The sequence below is a fragment of the Lytechinus variegatus genome, chromosome 16 (assembly GCF_018143015.1).
Source record: "Lytechinus variegatus isolate NC3 chromosome 16, Lvar_3.0, whole genome shotgun sequence".
NCBI lineage: Eukaryota > Metazoa > Echinodermata > Echinoidea > Temnopleuroida > Toxopneustidae > Lytechinus > Lytechinus variegatus.
Genome location: NC_054755.1, coordinates 21676221 through 21698637, shown reverse-complemented (window position 1 = coordinate 21698637; position 22417 = coordinate 21676221). Strand labels below are relative to the sequence as shown.

The following is a 22417-nucleotide window of genomic DNA, read 5'->3' as shown; positions in this document are numbered from 1 at the left end:
AGAAACAATCGCTAAAGGATAGAACGAATGACTTTGGGTAAGACGTGTATAGGACATACATTTAAAGAACGAAGTGGTGTATAATCGTGTTAATCATGATAAAACCAGTATTCAAATAATGTACCTATAACGGCTATGGTGAACATGCAGGTAGCTCTATTTCCTGCCGCATCTTCAGCTGTATAGGAAAGATGAGTTCTCCCCTCGGAAAAGTTACCGGGATTGCTCCAGCGGTCTACCTCATTGAATGTCAGTGTAACATTGTTTGAATTATCCTTTTCTTTTGGTGAAGTCCATGACACCGTAGAGTAATTCTGTCCGTTGTTTGTTGGAACAGTCACAGAGGATGGGCAGTCGTCTATAACTGGTTCCTCATTATCTAAAAAGATGATAAAATCATGATGATCATTAACCGAGTGAATCATCCTAACTGATTAAGAGTCGACAAGGCATTTTCTCCTGCGACGATTGCTCCGGTCTCAATTTCGTCTAAGATGCAGGTTAAGGTTATGGTTGCCATATGGTTCTATGTTAGGTTTAAGGTAGGGCAAAGTGTTGTACCAAGAGTTAAAGTTGACCATTCGATTAGTATGTGAAATTTAGGGCTGAGCAATTGTCGCCAGAGCAAAGGTCATGGAACCGATTACGATATTAATCGGTAACACAGGACCCCATAAGCATATAATCAGATAACATGAATGAAAACAACACGATAGATTTCAAGGACGAGTTGAATTGAAACGGAGACAATATCTGGAACGTAGATAATCTATTATCAAAAGCTCTGCATGACAAAGCAGCCCTTATCGAAAATCGGATAATCAAAACAGCAATGTACGTTGTCCGTGACTTTGGATAAAATATATATTTTCCATTTTTTGTCAGCTCAGAAGGTTACGACGATCAGCTGTCTCGGTTCACCAGTTTTCGACAAAGGCCTTTCGGCTGTTCATCGTAATATGACGGGTAATTGATAGATTTACTATGTTGTAGAATTCGTAGCATTTGCAAAAACTCCCTATTACTGACATGTTCTAAGCTAGAGACATTTCGTACATAGTCCCTATTTTCCCCTTATACACGGGGATAGTAATTTTATTGGATTCTATTCGAACTCATTTGAGATCATTGCCACGTCCTTCATTTACTTTACAGATTATGGTTTTATTGAAAGCATAAGTTTGCAGCTTAATTGTTGAATTCGACACTTTTTCACAAAACAGAATAAAAGTACTCAAAATAATAAAAAATAAACAAAATCGATAATTATAATCATTATTACATACATGTAATACACTTCAAATGGTATAATGATCAGGCAATACTGGTTCAGGAAATCTCCTTTGGAAGGTGTGTGTTTGATATAAATCAATCACTATCAATTTGCTGGAGACTGGGAAAATCGAACGGTGTTTCAATATGAAATTGCAATGAATTTACATGTACATTGAAAACGATTAAAATAAAAGTTGTCGTACGCGTTTCTAGATAAAAAAAACAAAGTTTTTAGTAATATCAAGTTTATTTGAAGCCTTCAGTTCATTCGAGTCCCCTTTACGGATCAATACAAAATGTTACGCTTCATTATTTTTGAAGAGTTTAACCTTGGCAGTGACATGAATACACTGTGCAATGTGCAATTCTAATTGAATTGTATACTATATAATAATGATAGTGGAAGCTTCATTGATATTATCATTTTCAATTGATCATTCCATGCATAGACGAGCTTTCTTATAAAAAAAACAAACAAAAATAGAATCATCTTCACGAACTTTTCCAAGAATTTGTAAACATAAAAAAAAACGAACAACGTACCACTGACAACAATTGAAAACATGCATGTTGCTACGTTTCCGTTGGCATCAATCGCTCTATAAGAAAGGGGAGTTATTCCCAGTGGAAAGGTGCCGCCATTTGTCCCATTCCCATTGAATGTGAGGTTAATGTTTTGATCCAAGTTATCCATCACGGTAGGTTCGTCCCATGAAACCGTAGCGAAATCCTGGCCTGGATCCGTGCTAACAGACTGTGTTAGTGGGCAATCGTTTATTACAGGCTCTTCGTTATCTGGTCCGAAAATGAAAGAATGTAATTACATATGACACAGTGTCTTCTGTCATTAAAACATATTGGCCCTAATTGAACCATGGTCTAAAGTTGTGGTCTAACTATGGAAAGCCAATTGTGATATAAATTCTTAATATTAGAGGTTCCATGCATCAGCTCAAATCACTCTCAAATCATCTGCCGGGAAGGGTAAATAAGACAGTTGTCTTCAAAATGAAAGAATTGGGATTTTTTTTCAATCATCATCATTATCTTATCATTATTGTTACTATACTACTACTACTACTACTACTACTACTACTATGGAATAATAAGCACCGACCAGTGTAATAAAATTTTAAAATGACTTTAGTATGTATCAGATTCGCCTACCAATCACAGATATGGTGAACATGCAAGTTGCTTTATTTCCAGCTATATCTTCAGCTGTATATGAAAGAGAGATAATTCCTTCGGGAAAATTGTCAGGATTTTTCCAGTCGCCTTCCTCATTGAATGTCAGTGTCACGTTATCAGAATTGTCCATTTCATTTGGTGCAATCCAGGATACCTTAGCGTAATTCTGACCAGTTTCCATGGGAACGCTTTGGGAGGATGGGCAATTTTGTATTACCGGCTCCTCAATATCTGCAAAAGAAAATATATATATATTTTGAACATACGTAGAGAATATACCAAATGAAAATCTGGGCCCTGCCTTACGAAGAGTTGAGATATCTCAACCATATGGAAATCCATTATTGTCATAATTTTCGTACTAAAAGTTTGCACAAACTTCTTTTATAAACAAAAATAAGCAAATCAAATTGTCAAGACAATAGTGTATTAGCATACATGATATCAAGAAAACATTTTGAAACAAACATGTATTCTAGATGTTGGCGTGGCTGGCTTTCCATAGTTGTGATTGATTGGATCAATCATATATATATATGCGTATATATGGGAGGAAACTCTTTGAGTTTTTTACTTGTTTTTTTTATTGCTTTTGACCTGCCTTCCGTAAATCCAGTAAGGGGTCGCACAAAAATGAGTTATGAGTTCGAGAAAGTACATCCGAAGTTTTACCGGTAAAGTGGTTAATAAAGTACAATTACTTGTCATAATTGTTTCTCGCAAGTACTTAATTGAATGAAGAGAAAATTGAGAGAAAAATTCAAAGATTTAGAAGAGAACGAGTTTTAAGTAGGCCTACGGGATTAACTCAAGCAATAATTTGCATGGGCACAATGTTTAATCTCAGTGAAAGAAGGTGTCAGATGACTTTTGCATCTTGTCTTTTATTAAATCTTGAATTTTGAATTTCAGATACATTAACTTCCTACTTTTTGCTTTTTGACCACCAAAATACCATCTTGGCTATTCACAGAGAACCTTTCCTGGCGACTAATATGAATGGAGCGTCCTCGCAAAGGCGACGCGGTTGCTTTCTACAACGCACGAATTTCTTTGTATCGATATATACAAGTCACCAATTTTCAAAATATTATATTTATAGAAAAGTTCGCTAGTATGTGTACGAAAATCTAAATACGAATAGCCTTTTTCTGCAAATTAATGCAAGATTCTGTTCAGGAGGCAGTCAGCACAATTCCCCCATGCTGTTAAACCATAGTTTAAATGAGGCAGGATCAAAGTTGAATACAAATTGAATAGTATATGAGTGGGGAAGAAAATTTTTACTTTGTTTATGATACTAATATTTCGCGAAATGATTTTAAAAATATGATCTACGTGTTCTTTTCAAGAAAGATCATTATCAATAGTTACCCCAGGAAATTTACTACTGCCAACTCTTTGTAAATTAGTATTTTCGAAAATGATATTACCTGGAAGTTCATCTATGATATTACAAAGGAGCATAACATTTGTTGGTTTTTTTTTGGAGATTCAGTGATAGTTTATTAGCTTTGATCCATTCAGAAACCTGTACCAGTTCGTGATTAATGGTGGCAAGCAAATGGCGTGGTTTTTTATGGGAGAAAAAAATATTAGAATCGTCAGCAAACAGGATGAAGGATAAAGTATTGGAGGACTTGCAAAAATCATTTATGTATATAAGAAAAAGTAGGGGGCCCAAAATAGAGTCTTGCGGAACCCCACAAGTAACAAGTTTTGTGTCGGAGATAAAATTTTCGACAGAGACAAATTGTTTTCATTGCATTATTAACAATAGTTGTTAAGATTGCCAGCGGAATCGACAAGTTTCAACATACTGGTAAGGTGTTTCTGAACCACTCCAAGGCTATTCCCCTGACTCCATAATGATTAAGTTTGTGGAATAAAATTTCATGATTAATGATATCAAAAGCCTTGGAGAAGTCCAAAAACACCCTACCAGTATGTTGAAACTTGTCGATTCCGCTGGCAATCTTAACAACTATTGTTAAAAATGCATGTGTAGTATTATGATTTTCACGAAAACCAAATTTCAAGGGATAAAATAAATCATGCAAATTAAAAAAGAAATCGTCGTACGAACAAATATCAATTTTCAAGTACTTTTGACAAACGAGTCAGCAGTGATATGGGTCGAAAATTGCCTAACAGGTATAACTCGAGCTAGTTTCAACGACGGGGGAACAATCCCAGTACTAGTAGACATACATAAACTATAGATATATGCCAAGGGTTTAAAAATGGTATTATAATTCTTTTTTAACAAAATATTATTGATGCCATCATGCCCCGAGCTTTGCTTATTTTTAAGCCACGAATCATATCCGAAATTTCTGTCTCATCTGTAGGAGAAAAATAGATTTAATTTGGGTTAGGGTAATGAAGAAAATCTGTAAAGTGTTTTGTAGAGTCTGGAATGAATGAGTCCGGCAAGATTTGGGCCTATACTGGAAAAATAATCATTGAAAGTGTTGGTCAAAGTAAGTGAATTTTCTATAATTTCGCCAACATTTATTTTAGAAACAATATATTTTTTGAATTACCATGCAAAACCTTCTTAATTATTTTCCAGGTTTTTTGTATATAAAATCGTGTTAATCATGATAATAAAAGTATTCAAATAATCTACCTATAACGGCTATGGTGAACATGCAGGTAGCTTTATTTCCTGCCGCATCTTCAGCTGTATAGGAAAGATGAGTTCTCCCCTCGGTAAAGTTACCGGGATTGCTCCAGAGGTATTTCTCATTGAATGTCAGTGTAACATTGTTTGCATTATCAACTGCTTTTGGTGAAGTCCACGACACCGTAGAGTAACTCTGTCCGTTGTTTGTTGGAACAGTCACGGAGGATGGGCAGTCGTTTATGACTGGTTCCTCATTATCTAAAAAGATGATAGAATCATGATGATTATAAACCGAGTGAATCATCCTAATTATGAGACAAGACATTTTTTCCTGCGACGATTGCTCCGGGTTTAATTTCGTCTAAGATATAGGTTAGGGTTATGGTTGCAATAAGGTTTTATGTTAGGTTATAGGTCATAAAGGTAGGGTATAGTGTTAAGCCCAGAGTTGAAGTGGATCATGAGTGTGTGGAATTTAGAGCGGAGCAATTGTCGCCAGAGCAAAGGTCATGGAACCGATTACGATACTAGTCGGTAACACAGGACCCCATCAGCATATAATCAGATAACATGAATGAAACAACACAAAAGATTTCAAGGACGAGTTGAATTGAAATGTCTGTCTTGAATCGTTAGGGAGTTTTTAAAACACCAATATCTGGAACGTATAGAATCTATTATCAAAAGCCCTGCATGACAAAGCAGCCCTTATCGAAAGTCGGTTAATCGAAACAGCAATGTACGTTGTCCGTGACTTTGGATAAGATACATATTTGCCATTTTTTGTCAGCTCAGAAGGTTACGACTATCAGCTGTCTCGGTTCACCTGTCCACTTTTCGACAAAAACCTTTCAGCTGTTCATTGTAATATGACGGATAATTAATAGATTTACTATGTTGTAGAATTTGTAGCATTTGCGAAAACTCCCTATTACTGACAAGTTCTAAGCTAGAGTCATTTGGTACATAATCCCTATTTTCCCCTTGTACATAGAAACACGGGGATAGTAATTTCATTGGATTCTATTCGAATTAATTTTGGGATCGGTGCCACGTCCTTCATTTACTGTACATATTATAGTTTTATTGAAAAAATAAGTTTGCAGCTTGATAGCTGGATTTGACACTTTTTCACAAAACAGAATAAAACTACTCAAAATAATAAAAACAATATCAAAATTAAAAATAAAAAAACCAAATCGATAATTATAATCACTATTAAATACATGCAATACATTTCAAATGGTATAATGATCAGGAAATACTGGTTCAGGAAGTCTCCTTTGGAAGGTGTGTGTTTGATATAAATCAATCACCATCAATTTGCTGGAGACTGGGAAAATCGAACAGTGTTTCAATATGAAATTGCAATGAATTTACATGTACATTGAAAGCGATCAAAATAAAAGTTATCGTAGGCGTTCCTAGATAAAAACTAATTTTTTAGTAATATCAAGTTTATTTGAAGCCTTCAGTTCATTCGAGTCCCATTTACGGATCAATACAAAATATTACGCTTCATTATTTTTGAAGAGTTTAACCCTGGCAGTGACACAAATACACGGTGCAGTTTTAAATATATTGTATACCAATCATGATAATGGAAACTTTAGGTATTATCATTTTCAACGGATCATTCCATGCATAGACGAGGTTTCTATAAAAAAACAAACAAAAATAGAATCATCTTCACGAACTTTTCCAAGAATTTGTAAACATAAAAAAACCGAACAACGTACCACTGACAACAATTGAAAACATGCATGTTGCTACGTTTCCGTTGGCATCAATCGCTCTATAAGAAAGGGAAGTTATTCCCAGTGGAAAGTTGCCGCCATTTGTCCCATTCCCACTGAATGTGAGGTTAATGTTTTGATCCAAGTTATCCATCACGGTAGGTTCGTCCCATGAAACCGTAGCGAAATCCTGGCCTGGATCCGTGCTAACAGACTGTGTAAGTGGGCAATCGTTTATTACAGGCTCTTCGTTATCTGGTCAGAAAATGAAAGAATGTAATTACATATGACACAGTGTCTTCTGTCATTAAAACATATTGGCCCTAGTTGAACCATGATCTTAAGTTGTGGTCTAACTATGGAAAGCCAATTGTGATATAAATCCCTAATATTAGAGGTTCCATGCATCAGCTCATATCACTCTCAAATCATCTGCCAGGAAGAATGAATAAGACAGTTGTCTTCAAAATGAAAGAATCAGGATTTTTTTTTCAATCATTATCTTTATTTTATCATCATTAATATTATTTATATAATTATTATTATTTATATCACCATCGCTATTATCATTATTGTTACTATTATTACTACTACTACTACTATGGAATAATAAGCACCGACCATTTAAAATTTTAAAATGACTATAGTACGTATTAGATTCGCCTACCAATCACCGATATGGTGAACATGCAAGTTGCTTTATTTCCAGCTATATCTTCAGCTGTATATGAAAGAGAGGTAATTCCTTCGGGAAATTTGTCAGGATTTTTCCAGTCGCCTTTCTCATTGAATGTCAGTGTCACGTTATCAGAATTGTCCGTTACATTTGGTGCAGTCCAGGATACCCTAGCGAAATTCTGACCAGTTCCCATGGGAACGCTCTGGGAGGATGGGCAATTTTGTATAACCGGCTCTTCAGTATCTGCCAAATAAATATATATATATGTATTTTGAATATACGTAGAGAATATACCAAATGAAAATCTGGGCCCTGCCTTACAAAGAGTTGAGATTGATTCGATCAATCTCAACCATATGGAAATCCATTATTGTCATAATTTTCGTACTAAAAATTTGCACAAACTTCTTTTATAAACAAAAATAAGCAAATCAAATTGTCAAGACAATAGTGTATTAGCACACATGATATCAAGAAAACATTTTGAAACAAACATGTATTCTAGATGTTGGCGTGGCTGGCTTTCCATAGTTGTGATTGATTGGATCAATCTCAACTCTTTATTAGACAGGGCCCAGGTCTCCACAACAATTTATTATTGGACTCGTTTTTTTTTGTGCGTATATGGGAGGAAACACTCTTCGAGTTTTTGACTTGTTTTTTTTAATTGCTTTTGACCTGCCTTCCCCAAAACCAGTAAGGGGTCCGCAAAAATCAGTTATGAGTTCGGGAAAGTACATCCGAAGTTTTACCGGTAAAGTGGTTAATAAATTACAATTACTTGTCATAATTGTTTCTCGCAAGTACTTGATTGAATGAAGAGAAAATTGAGAGAAAAATTCAAAGATTTAGAAGAGAACGAGTTATAAGTAGGCCTACGGGATTAACTCAAGCAATAATTTGGGCACAATGTTTAATCTCAGTGACAATCTGTCCAGAAAGGTGTCAGATGACTTTTGCATCTTGTCTTTTATTAAATCTTGAATTTTGAATTTCAGATACATCAACTTCCTACTTTTTGACCACCAAAATACCATCTTGGCTATTCACAGAGAACCTTTCCTGGCGACTAATATCAATGGAGCGTCTTCGCAAAGACGACGCGGTTGCTTTCTACAACGCACCAATTTCTTTGAAAAAGCAAGTCAAATTACAGTGAAAAGCTGAGAGGCTTTTGTCGAAAGTTGGTGGACAGGGACAGGAGATCAGCCGAAGATTTGGACAGGACGATTGCAAATACGTTGTTGTCCAGAGTCATGAGACTGCAAAAGATTACTGTGTTGTTGAATCCTATCCCGTTGCAACTGCAAAAACTCCCCTCTATGAATATGTAACTCCCATTTCTGAGTATATCTCATAGCTAAAATGAAGAAACAAAATACGTATTCACACAGGATGACACTCCCTCAGATGCTTCATAAGGTCATTGATATAGAGAGTGTACCGCATGGGGGGAAAGCACTCCCCCTGCCCAACTCCTTGAAGAACGGGAAATGAGGATTCAACTTTATGCTTCCAGAATACCTTGCTTGAGCAGCTTGAGTAGTACTGGAGATTGATGAGTCGCTTCTATCTTCGAAAGGAGACCATCTTGCCAGACCCTGTCGAATGCTTTCTGGGCGTCCAACATAGCTATGTACAGAGTTTGGTTGAGGGACTTGTACGATTCGATGACAAGTGCCTTACCTGTAAGAGTTCCGGACCTCCCTTGTTGAAAACCAAATTGTAACGGGTCTGGAATTTGGTGTTCTTGTAAGTGTTGAGCAAGTTTGGGCTTTACCAACAACTCCAACAGCTTTCCTAAGGTTGGAGTCAGAGTGATGCCCCTTTAATTTTCTGGGTCTGTTGGATTCTTGTTCCCACCTTTGAAGAGAGGGATGACAAAACCATCTTTAAGGCTGAGAGAATGTGGTTCAGATGTATTATCCAGTTCATCATGTTGAGGATAAGGATCCTAGTAGTGCAATCAGTGTACATTAGGTGCTCAGGAGAGATGTTGTCCGGTCCACTAGCTTTGCCAGTCCTTTAAATAAGGAAGAGAAGGTCAAGCCCTTGTGGATAATGTATCACAAGGGAGTCCATATTCTCAGGCTAAGTTTGATTCAGACCCTTTGTAGAACTGAAGTCAGATGGGGTGGCAAGATCCTGGAAATGCCGAGCCAACCCCTGGATGATATCGGGCCCAGAGTAGGTGAGACCTCCAAGGTTGAGTTGGTGCACATAAGAGCTAGGGCATCATTGTTTCACTAGTGTCTACAACAGCCTGTTATTGTGTTCGTCTCCTTAGTTCTTGACAGAAGACCATTCCTGCAAGGCTTTTTTTTCAAATTGGCAGATAGCACACCAACTAGGCTGTTTTGTCCTCTACAGATAATTTTCCAAAATTCAAGGCACACTTAAGCTGACGTTATCAACCACAGGGGACTGGGAACGATTTTTTTGGCTAGGTTGCTGAAGTAAATTTGACAAAAAAGCGGAAGAATCTTATCAATGCAGTGTGTGTGTGAGAAGCGGGGCTCAGGTGAAGTGTGCATTATGTACAAGGTTCAAGTATTATTGAGGGTTTAGCTTTTGTCTTTAGTCAAACTTTGAAGGAAGGCTGTTGGATTACAGGCATTGATGGAGTTGGATGGAAAAGCATTTTATGTTCTGACAGTTCTTGGAGAAAATGACTCTTCGTAGAGTTCTGTCCTCCAGTGGGGAATCTGGTAGTCAGCTGCATATCTGGATCTAGTTCTTGAAGTACCAGTAAGTGGGACAATGTACTCATTCAATTGAAATCGTGAATACTGCAGTGTAGCTTGTACGTGAGCACCATTCTAGAATTTTATCTGCGCTTTTCAAAAGGTACTATCCAACCGAGGTTCTAAAACATTGTTGTGACGCTTGAGGTGTTGTGGTACTTGTTCATCACAAAGCTTGTCCCTCGACGTTGGTCAATTTCCAGCTTGATGTATCAGTTGGCTAGTGGAAGGATCCCAAATAAAACTACTTTACTCTACAAGTGGGTGTATCTGGTCTTTGCAGACGGTATTTTTCAGTTTGGGCGAGGAAGGCAAGAGTAGTGTTGGCCTTCAGACAGATGTTTTCTATTAAAATTATGCTCATTCCATTTCAGGTTAGCTGTGATGGTGACTCCAAGAAACTTGACAGAATCTGCCTCTTTAAGGGGAGCATTGTTCAGAGTGTAGTTATGAGCAATTCGCGTTCTCTTTCTTGAGATTCTAATAACTTCACATTTGGGGGCGTTGAGCTCCTTCATCCAGTTAAAAGCACATTCACTGATTTTGTTGAAGTCAACCTGTAACTGTTCTGCGTCATGCTGAGACTCAACAGCAAGGTGGATTGTATCATCATCTGCGAAGAGCCAGGCAGGTCATGACAGTTTGTCTGACAGATCGTTGATGTAGAAAATGGAAAGGCAAGGGCCGAGCACTGATTCCTTGGGCAAGCCAGAGACAACATCTACCGTTAAAAAAAGCTGACCATTAAGTACTACCTCCTTTTTTTCGGTGCCAGGTAAAAATGGCAGAGGTAATAATGGCAGAGGTAAAAATGGCAGAGGAATAAATGGCAGATGTAAAAATGGCAGAGGTAATAATGGCAGGGGTTAAAAATGGCAGAGGTAAAAATGGCAGAGTTAATAATGGAGAGGTAAAAATGGCAGAGGTAAAAATGGCAAAGGTAATAAAGGCAGAGATAAAAATCGCAGAGGTAAAAATGGTAGAGGTATTAATGGCAGAGGTAAAAATGACAGAGCTAAAAGTGACTGAGGTAAAGATCATGACATGCTACATCAACAAGGAAAAGACAGAGCTTTTCCAATTAACATCAGTTATAATTATTGGCCTTGAATGAAATCCTATCGACGGAATGACCATTATGAACTGAAAAGGTATTATTTAGATTTTTTAATCATTTTAGGTCAGCTTTATACTTTATCGTTGATAATTATGATCAAACTGAACTATTTTCATGCCAAAATGATTTCAATTCGTGAGTGATGAAAGGATTTATATTGGCCTTTCGTAGAGTAGTTTGAACAAAGAATAATTTGAACAAAGTTTGAACATAATTTGAACAAAGAAATTATCATATTTTGAAAAAAAAAAAAGCATATTTATAAGGCAACAATAGTCGAAACTGAGTAGTTTGCCTATTCAAAATAACAAGAAAACAACGTAGAACAGCACTTCATCACATACATATCTGACGAATTTTAATGTGAACACCAAAATGTGCACTACCATTTATACACTGAAATAGACAAGTTCGGGATTTCTTCGAACCACTTGCATTACTTGGATAACAGAAAATTAACAAAACGTTCTGTAATAAAAGTAATTTTTCATTTTTCTATATCAAAATGGATCCGAATAGATATGATACGTATATAGTTTAATGTAAATGATATTATTATAGCAATTAGTGTTTAATTTTTCAGAGTAATGCCTCATTGCATGCAGCTAGTCCAGAGGATAGCAGGTTCCTAAACTAGTTTCTATGGTAATAGAAACAGCATGAATTTGGAAATGTGTAGCGAATCAAGGATTTTATTTCAAATTTGGAATTAGGTTTAAAATTTAGGTTCCATTCTATATAAACCTGTTTTGAAAAGGAAATTCACCCTGACAAATAATTTACTGTAAAAATAGAAAGAATTATTGGTGAAGGCTTACGGAAAACCCACCAATAATTAAGTAAGTTGTAAGAAGTTTAAGATTTTGATCTGAGACGTTATACAGTGTGTATCAAAAAAAAAGTTTACACTTTGAAAAAGCCCTGGGAATTAAAAAATATACAACATGTGCGTAATTTTTTCACACACAAATATGGGTTTGGGTCTCATCTATCCAATGAAAGTAAAAGTTTTGACAGAATGTTACACTTGAGTGAGCACTGTCCATTTTGGTAAAGCTCGCAAAAATCTGTTTGCGCAGAAATGCTTGTTTTCACGTTGTATCCAGGGGAAAGGGTGAAATCAAACTTACCCTGCAAAGCATTTCTTATAAATTTCCCTAGCACTTTTAGCCAATTGAAATAAAACGGATACATTCAAGCATTTTGTAGCAATTTTGCCGCCCAAATTTGAAATTTCAACACTTAGTAAGCACAACCTTTACCCTTTTTATGCCAGCTGGATCTGAGGACATAACTAAATCTGAACAAAAGTTTATATCAGACATCTCCAGCATTTTTCACTAAGTTTTTATCATTTAAAGTTGGTTTACATTTCATTTTCGTTCAATACTTGTTTCTCCACACTTTTTCCCAAGCTTGGCAATGATTAACAAAATGAAAATCAAGCCGAAGCCTTTTCATGTAAATCACAGCTCAGTGTAAAGCAAATATCGTCACGATGGACTCGTTGTGTGGGGGAGTGGGATGGGGCGCAATGTACTCTTCGAAGTGTTTTGGGCAAGGAAACAAGTTTAAAAAGGTAAAAGATATCTTCATATCAATTTTACTTGCTAATTTTCACGTGTTCTTCATGATTAAGGTTTACTCTTATTCGCATAACTATTTCAAAGTTCTGCGCAAATCATTTTTCACCAACTTTTCAAAAGTAAGTGATGCTCACTCAAGCGGAAATATTTTTCGACAGTTATATCGTCATTTGCTTAAATGGATCTGTACCAATGCTAAAATGTGGAAAAATCGGCAGGATATTACAAATATATAATTTTACAGGATTTTTTCTAAGTGTAAACTTTTTTTGATACGCACTGTATAGACAAGCAGCTGCCCCTATTACTTTTCAATTTTTTAATCAGTGGTTCATGAGTGCTAAAAAGTCTTTCAGGAGCGGATGTGAAATGATTTGTATGTCGATATACTACAATGATTATTTAGAGGGGTCCACACAATACAGGCACTGCCTTTTAGTGGATCCCTCCATCTTCTCAGAATTTTATTTCATAATGATATTTTGCTTATATATAATACTTTGCTTCGTTTTACTTATGCACAAATATCATACATTGCACATGCCTCAATTTACATTGTCTGTTTAAGTCCAATGTAATTATTTCGACCACTTTACTCGATATGTTGAAAATGAAATAAATTGAAATTGAAAAAAATGGAAAAACAACAAAAACATTTTCATATTTTTTAAATGACATTTCATTGATATTTTTTATTACACCGGATTTGAAAAAAAATGCTTTGGAAATGACGTCACCTTTAAAACATAAAATTCTAATAGCTTTTTAAATCTTTGATGGAATCATTTAAGCCCTGACCAATATCATTTTAATTATTTTTTGCTATTTTTTACAATAAACTTGATGTCAGGGTGAAATCTCTCTTTTAATGAAGTACAATATTTGGGATCCAAAGTGTGGTTCAAATTTGAACATTAGAAGAGTGATTTGACATGAGATGACTGTGCATGTAAGTCCAGGAGTAAATAATAAAAAAAAAACTCGGGTGTTATCAATTTGGTGAAGAAAATCTAAATTATGATTTTAAAATGTTACCCTTTCCATTAGTCAAACATTATGATTCTAATAAATTCTTCTCAGAACCTTTTTATTTAATCTACTGTACATGGAGGGGCTTTTGGATTTTTTTGGCCTGGGTGTTTAAGAATGGCCATTTATACCTCTGTAATTTTTAACTCTGCCATTATTACCTCTGCCATTTTTGACTTTGACATTTTCACCTCTGCCATTTTTACCTCTGCCATTTTCACCTTTGCCATGTTTACCTTTGCCACTTTTACCTCTGCCATTTTTACCTCTGCCATTTTTACCTCTGCCATTTTTACCTTTGCCATTTTTACCTCTGCCATTTTTACCTCTGCTATTTTTACCTCTGCCATTTTTACCTCTGCCAATTTTTACCTCTGCCATTTTTACCTTTGCCATTTTTACATCTGCCATTTTTACCTCTGCCATTTTTACACCGAGCCTTTTTTCTGTGGTGAACGAAGCACGAGATCCACTCATTTGTTCCCACTTGCTCCAAAGTATTTCAGCTTGCGTGGGAGTCTCTGGTGACCAACCTTTTCAAAGGCTTTGCTGAAATCCATGACAAGATCATCTGTCTGTAAAACCTTTTCTAGATTTTCATGCAGTTCTGAGAAAAAGCACAACAGCTGCAGTTTGACAGGCACCCCAGCACCGGCCCCCGGGACATGCACTATCCCGAGACGTTCGAGCAAATATATCTCATCTAGCCCACTCTGTTTTACTTTTAATTAATATTGTGATAGACAAAACAGAGAGCTGGTGAATGGAAATAAATCAATGACGGTATTCACATACTTTCTACAATAAAGATTTAGAGGCAGGGAGTTTTTTCAACGAAACGGAGGATTCAAGAAACCATTTTGAATTTGAATGCCTGTCAATTAACAAGGAACAGCATTTTCCTCATAATTTTCGGAGCTGACGAAAAATGCCAAATTCTGGTGTTTGCCCGGATTCAAAGACTCAACTGCTGTTTAGACTTACTAATTTTCGAAAAAATACTTTTTGATTGTTTTGTGTCATCATGATCATGAAGGACATTTGACAAAACATTTTCTGCGTTCTTGACTTCTCCGTACGTTGCTGTGTGAAAAAGTAACATTATAATACTTCTCTGATTAACATTTTCCTAAAAATGATATACATGTTATAAAGGAAAGACGTGATAAATAGGAAGTGATAGACATTGATATAGATCTACCTATAAATGATATGGAAAACACGCAATTAAGATGGTGATCATGATCCGAGTAAATGATCTAATAATAATTGGAATATCATTCCTGTACACATAACCCTCATAGGTATGTTAAAAAAAAAAGGTCGAAGCCGAAAATGAAATGTTGAAAGTATTCCATCCCACAATTATTTAAGAATACGATTTACACTCACTAACTCCACAGATTCGCCTTTAGGACGTCAATGAAAATATGTATTTAATCGACAAACAAGATTTAGAAATTTGAGATATTTACTTTAATTATTATCCTTGATCCACAAGCTTTGATCTAATTTAATGGTTTCATTCAAGTAAATTGTTAAGATAAAAAAAACTATCGACCATTGGTCCCGTCGTTCAAACACGATTAAACAGGATTACGGGCGTAAATACACGACGTCACACTATTCGTGTGGGGGATGCTGAAAACAACAGTTCAACCCTGAAAAATAGGTTTACTGTTCTAAGTATATCCGCGATCAACCTCAACAGTATGGATATCGATAAATGTGAATATTTCATCAGAGAATTGCGATGGCGGCCTCCTGCGTTCATTAAGTATTACTATTCTTATCATTATTATCAGCACTGAAAAGTGAAGTTTATGCTCACATCGTCATTTTGTATTCATTATGATTACGATTGCATAGTTTATATGACATGGATTATTTTGTATATTGCATATAATTGTGGCATATTTGATATTGCATTATATATTTGGAAAACAAACAGTGTCCTTTGTTTGAACACACTCAACAACCAACTGCACTGAATTTTCAAGGAAACGATGAGTGTATGAGTGTATATCATATCTACAAGAAATTATTGAACACACATGCAATTTGGATGGTGGCGTAGTCTCTTGTCAAGGCCCTGTCGGCTGCTTTCCGAGCGGACATGGCGAAAAGGGAGAGAGCGAAGCAGAGCGCCGCGATACAGGGCCTCTTGACATCTGAACCGTACTTCACCAACTTTCTTTTGTTTTTCATTGCTTTTACCAATATACCGACCAAACGCTGGTCGGTGAAAATCATCCAATGAGAGTGCGGGCTGCTATGACGTCATATTGAATATTCATGAGCTAATCTTGAATGGCGACCCGTGGATTCTTGGCGAAGAGTGACGACGAAATATTAAAAAGCATTGAATATGCCTCTAAAATCATGAAAATTGATTGATTTAAGGATTTGCATGTCGATTAAATTAAATCTGCACTGATCGAAAAGACGAGATGTTTTTGTAAATCTACCCACAGGATATGGAAAAAATTAATGTTTCATGCGATTTCACCGGGATTCCACCTCACCCCACTATGCGTCGATTATCGATCTCCGCTGTGCAGTGAGGGAAGAGTGTGTGAGAGTTGCTTCCCCGTGACTCGAGTCTCGGTCCAGCGGCTGACAGGGTGGTGATGGGTCTGTTACGGCCAGTACTAGTAGTAGTAGCAGTTGTACGACTACTTGTAGCATTTTGCTGGTTATATCCCCTTTAGTGTCCTGCAATTAAATGAATCCCCTGCAGAATAGTGGACTACTATAGTATTCCGAACCCCAGACGAAACAGCTTTGACATTTCATTGGTTTACTAGGTGTGATATCATGACTCATGTATATTCATTAGGAAGACGTTCCTCATGAATAAATATAATTCAGCTCAGATGTCAAGAGGCCCTGGCTCGCGCCAGGCATAATTCGCTTCGTGGATTAGGAAATCCCTACCTTCGCTTGCGAAGCAGCCGCCAGGGCCTCGACAAGAGGCTAATGGTGGTGTTGCTGACTGTCCATTGTTGCATAGTTGGCCAGATAAATCGCAACTCATTGTAAGATATGGGGGTTTGATAACATATTCATGCAATGTACCTACCTATGACAGATATGGTGAACGTGCAAGTGGCGCTATTCCCTGAGGCGTCTTCGGCTGTGTAAGAAAGAGGGGTTAATCCGATGGGAAACGAGTCAGGATTCGTCCAGGTGTGTTCCTCGTTGAAAGTCAATGTAACATTATTTGAATTATCAGTTGCATTTGGTGTATCCCAAAACACTTTAGCACGAATCTTTCGGTTATCCGTGGGTACAGTCATGGATGGCGGGCAACCAGTTATAACCGGTTCCTCAGTGTCTAGAGGAAAATGATAATGTGCTGATTATTATCCAAACATTGACTATCACATGCATAATGGTCCTAATGATTATTTCCCAAGACAAGGTGAAGATGATTATAATGATAATAATTACAGCAGCAACACAGTCCAACCAGCATAATAACAATAACAACTAGAAATATCATACCTTATTCAATTATGTAAACAAAATAATTCGATTTACATACATATTCTTTGGCGCACATTACACGACCCGAAACGGCTTACTGACGGTTGGTGTATTATCACTTGGTCTGCTCTTCAGATGGGCTACCAACATTTTCGCTAAACCCACTTAGTCCAATTCTCAAAAATAGAGAAAAGTAAATAAAAATGGAAAATGGTGAAAAGAAACAGGCGACATCGAAAAAAACTTATTTTTCTACTTTATACAAAACTGCAATTTCTTTCAAATATTTTGTTAGGTATTACATTCATAATCTTACATGTATGTATCGTGCGCCGAATCCATTTTAAGGAGGAGGAGGCGAAGAAGTAGAAAAAAAGAGACTGAGCGGATAAGATAAATGACTAATAACAAATATTCAAAACAAAATTTCATGTTCTAATGGCTTTGTAACTGATCGATTCCCCAAACTGCCTAAACATTTAATTCCGTCAAGTTCAATTATCTCCCGTAATGGTGCATAACAATGATTATAAAAGGGGCATAAACATTTTTACAAGATCCGCATCCATCCAATCAATTATATTATATTTTCGTTCTTTTCTTCATATTATTCTGACAAAGCATCCGCCATTCTGAGCTGTAGTCCCCAACTAATTGTTCACCTAACACTGCCCAATATTTAGAATCTGTAAATGTGCATGCGGTGATGTAATGAATATGAATACGATATATTTATCAGCATCATAGATCGATATATGCAATTACATTTAATTAGAATAATTCATTCGATGAGCGACTGTCTCGTCATGGGTATCACGGAGAGGTTTTGTGCCCGCCATCAGCCCTACCCCGGCTTTACCCTCCGGATCCTTGCAACAAGCATTAACTGATGCATGGTGTATTCACTTATCCATAACCATATTTGTTCATTTAAGATCAAATGAATCATAATGAATGATTTTATATTAGACGAAATGGACATTTGACCAAATGTAAATTATATGACAACTAGACGAAATTGAAATAAGACCAATTGACGAGTAGCCCAACTGGTCGATAGACGATTTGGATATTAGACCAAAAAGTGGAAATTTGAACAACCGGTCATTAGACCATACAAAAATTAGACAAAATGAAATTAGACCGAGTGGAAATTGGCCGAAGTGAAAAAAATAGACCAACTGGAATTAGTCTAAATGGTTTTAGCCCAACTGTTCATCAGACGCATTGGATATTAGAACAAGTGGAAATAAGACGAATTGGATATTAGACGAAATGGTTGTAGACGAAATGGGGTTAGACTATGTGAAGTTGGACGAAGTGATATGTAGACCGAATGGTATCAGACCATCCGATGATTCATGACCCCCGATACAACCCGATTCATTTTAATAACATATGATTTGAAGTAAAATTATTTCATTTGAATGTTGGCATAAGTAGCGAGGGAAATCATTTATATAATAGTCTTAAAAGTGTTAGAGGATCACATTCTTCAATTATTTTGTTTCTTCCAACCATGCATTTTTCAAACAATGGTATACAAATCAAATGATATAGTACCTATGACATGTATTTCAAAAAAGCATGGGACGGCTTCCTGGCCTGCAGCATCTGTTGCGTTGTACTGTACGGTATATATCCCTATATTGAATTCCATGTTGTTTCCGGTATCGGACATCGATCCGTTAGGGTACAAACTGAATTCGCTATCATTTCGGTTTATGATGGGTACAACAGAAATCGGTTCAGGTGAGTTGTCCGATACCAGAGGTTCGTGCCAAGTGACGCGTGCAGTAGCTTTGCCTGGAGCAGTAATGACGGTTAAACTCAATGGACAGTAATCAAACACTGGAGGCTCGTCATCTACATGAATTGAAAAGGAGATATATTGAAAAAAGGTGAACAATCCGTTAATAATTTTCTTTTGATTTCATATCCATAGGCGGATCCAGGGGGCTGAGGGGCACGTCCCGCCTATCGGTGGAGCAAAAAAAGAAGAAAAAATGGGGGGGGGGGGTGGGAGAGCTCCGGCCATTTACTGAATTACACACAATTTTCAACTACGAATTATGGCATCCTAAGGCCATTACCGGCCTACAAACTGCCAGTGACCGTGGCTGACAAAGTGCGCTCTAGGTGTCCAACCTCTTCGGATCCCTCTTATTCGGATTTTACAGCGTGGTATTGCCAACTTTTCCGACAAAATCTTGTCTACACTGGACAACATCAATACCGAACTTCAATCCTTTAATCGCCGCTTTACAGATGTGGGAAGTACAATTGAGGTTAATTCTTACTATCAAAATATCTGAGGTTGACCAGCTCGCATTGCCCCACTACAACACGAAATATCAAATTTAAAAGAGAAACTTCTCTTGCTGGAGATCAACAACCGAAAACCCAATTTGTTATTTACGGAATTGATGGTGAGCCTAATGAAGACATATTTTAACACACTGCTTAAAGTTGTCATCTTCCTTCGTCTTCACTCGGTAATAGCAAAAAGGGATCCAACGCATCAACGCACATCAATTACCCAGTGCCAGACGCAACCCACCCAGGACCCCAGACCCCGCGGCGCCACAGCCCGTTCCCGCGACCCGCTCCGATAATCGCTTAATTAATCAGGATGCCAGACAGAGACCTCATATTCTAACATCTTTCGAGAACCTCAGTAAGACGCCCAAAGGAAACGTCGCAACAGTTATCATGGTTACGAAAGCTACAGAAAAAAACACACAGCTGTTTACTATTTTTTATTGATTTTTTTACATCCTCGATTGTTTGCACCCCTTAAATGCTGAATTATTATAACTACTTTTGTCGAAAGCATCCTCCATTCCTGCACATTTTCTCTTTAAAAAGATACACTGTCTGATATCCCTAATTGTTCCGTTGCTTTTACATATCTAATGAATTCAAATTTGCTGCATTTTCTGTTTAAAGAATCATTGAAATTGAAAACGCAGGATTTCAAATTTTTATCATAGGTACAAAAATATTAATAGAGCGCCAGGTTCTAATTTTGATTTATTCTAAGAAAAAACAGAGCAATATCTCCATACAATATGTAGTGAAAAAAAAATACTTTTATCATTGGTGAATCCCACCCTCAGTTGAAAATGACTCAAACGATTTCATGAAACTAATGTACTCAGTGGGCTTCCACTCTTTCATCAATAAATCCCCTAGAATTAACCAAAATTAATCAACTCAAATTGACAACAATTTTCTCCAACGTACATAATATAAACAACAGAATGACAGGAGGAATTCTATGCACAGAAGTTTCAGACCAAACACAGTCAAACACATCTACACGCATCCTCACGCACCCTCGCACACACACACACACACACCCATACACACATGCACACACATATATATATAGCCAACTGTTTTACTAAACACATTTCACTTCATTTCATTTATTTTCATATTTCTCATTATCATCTGAATCACATAAAACATATTAACAATAGTGCAAAACTATTACATTATAAACAACTGAGAAGTATACAATATCATATTATAAGCTTTACTTTATTTTATAAGTCAAAGAAATAAGTAAATTACAAAATCATCTTTTGGAAGGAAAAATTTGGAAAATTATTTTAGGCATAGAATAGGGAAAATATATGTCTCCAAAGAAGTAAATATTTTTGCCTAGTTCTTTTTTCAGTTAGGCTAATGTCAATATGAAACAGTAACTTACCAAAGACAGTAACCATGAAGTTACATTGTGCTGCCCTGCCGCCTTCATCGACAACCTCGTACGTGAGCGCAGTCATTCCGAGTTGAAAATCAGTATTGTTATCCTTCGGTCCATAGAACGTGAGGAAGGACACAGTCTCCGCGTCTGCATAGGAAGGCTCGGCCCACGAGACGCGGGCCGTCGCGAGACCGCTCTCCGTGGGGACATCCATATTGCTCGGGCAGGTGATCGAAGGAGCATGCGCATTAGCTGGCACCAAAAATAAAGCAAGAAAGAGAACAATATATGAGAAAGGTAAATAATATCAATAAATTTAAAAAATGAAAAAAATATTCGAAGTTTGTTATGATATAAACAGGAACGGTGCTATTTTTTTTTCAAGTAGAGAAAAAATGGAAGAAAGTAAAAAAAAGGAGAGGCAACGGAAGAAAAATACAAATGAGTATCACAAAAGAAGTTTGATATGTCTAAGTCTATACTTAGCCTGCTTTTTAATTCGGAACAAATGACGTCCCCTCGAAGTCTTCATCGCCCCCCCTCGCCCCAAGCCCCCGAAATAGTCTGGCGCCCCCCAAGTGAAACCGACATTTCTGTATACATATATTTTGTACTGAGAAGGAAGCAAGATGTGACGGAAGCACGACGTATCAAAGCGATGGTCCAGATTGAGAAATGTATAACTCAATAAATAGAGTAAAACTCACAAAGCAAAATGCTGAAAATTCGATCAAAATCGGATAACAAATAACGAAGTTATTGAATTTTAAAGATTTGCATTAGTCCTGTGAAACAGTTTTAGGCATGTCCTAATGAATATTCATTAGGTGGGCTGATGATGTCATATCCAACTTGTTCTTTTGTATTTCATTTTATGAAATTAGGTTTATTAAAACATTTCCTACCAATAACTAAAGCAATGGGATTGACAACCAAGTGCATAATTGGTTATTGATTGCCGCAACTTATTTCATCATAATGGAGACGCATCATAGAAGAAACATTCATGATTTCATGTAATAACAGATAATTATGAAAAGGGAAAATGGGGATGTGAGATCATCAGCCCACCTCATGAATATTCATGACGATGTGCATATAATTGTTTAAACTATTGCTTAATTTTAAAATCCAATAACTTCGCTATTTGTTATCTGATTCTGATGAAATTTTCTGCATTTTGCTCCGTAAATTTTACCCTATTTAGTTAGACATATTTTCAGCCGG

General features: G+C 36.7%; 1 protein-coding gene across 1 annotated transcript in view; it reads right to left on the bottom strand.

Moving 5' to 3' along the window:
- LOC121430281 (hyalin-like) overlaps positions 1-22417 on the bottom strand; it is a 72041-nt gene that overhangs the window by 19477 nt on the left and 30147 nt on the right. Inside the window, exons 8-16 of the mRNA XM_041627558.1 lie at positions 21194-21442; positions 19039-19341; positions 17069-17323; positions 7499-7753; positions 6835-7086; positions 5099-5353; positions 2443-2697; positions 1819-2070; positions 125-379 (exon numbers count right to left, since the gene is read on the bottom strand). Coding sequence (XP_041483492.1) covers positions 125-379; positions 1819-2070; positions 2443-2697; positions 5099-5353; positions 6835-7086; positions 7499-7753; positions 17069-17323; positions 19039-19341; positions 21194-21442 — 2331 coding nt within the window. The remainder of the gene's footprint in view (positions 1-124; positions 380-1818; positions 2071-2442; positions 2698-5098; positions 5354-6834; positions 7087-7498; positions 7754-17068; positions 17324-19038; positions 19342-21193; positions 21443-22417) is intronic.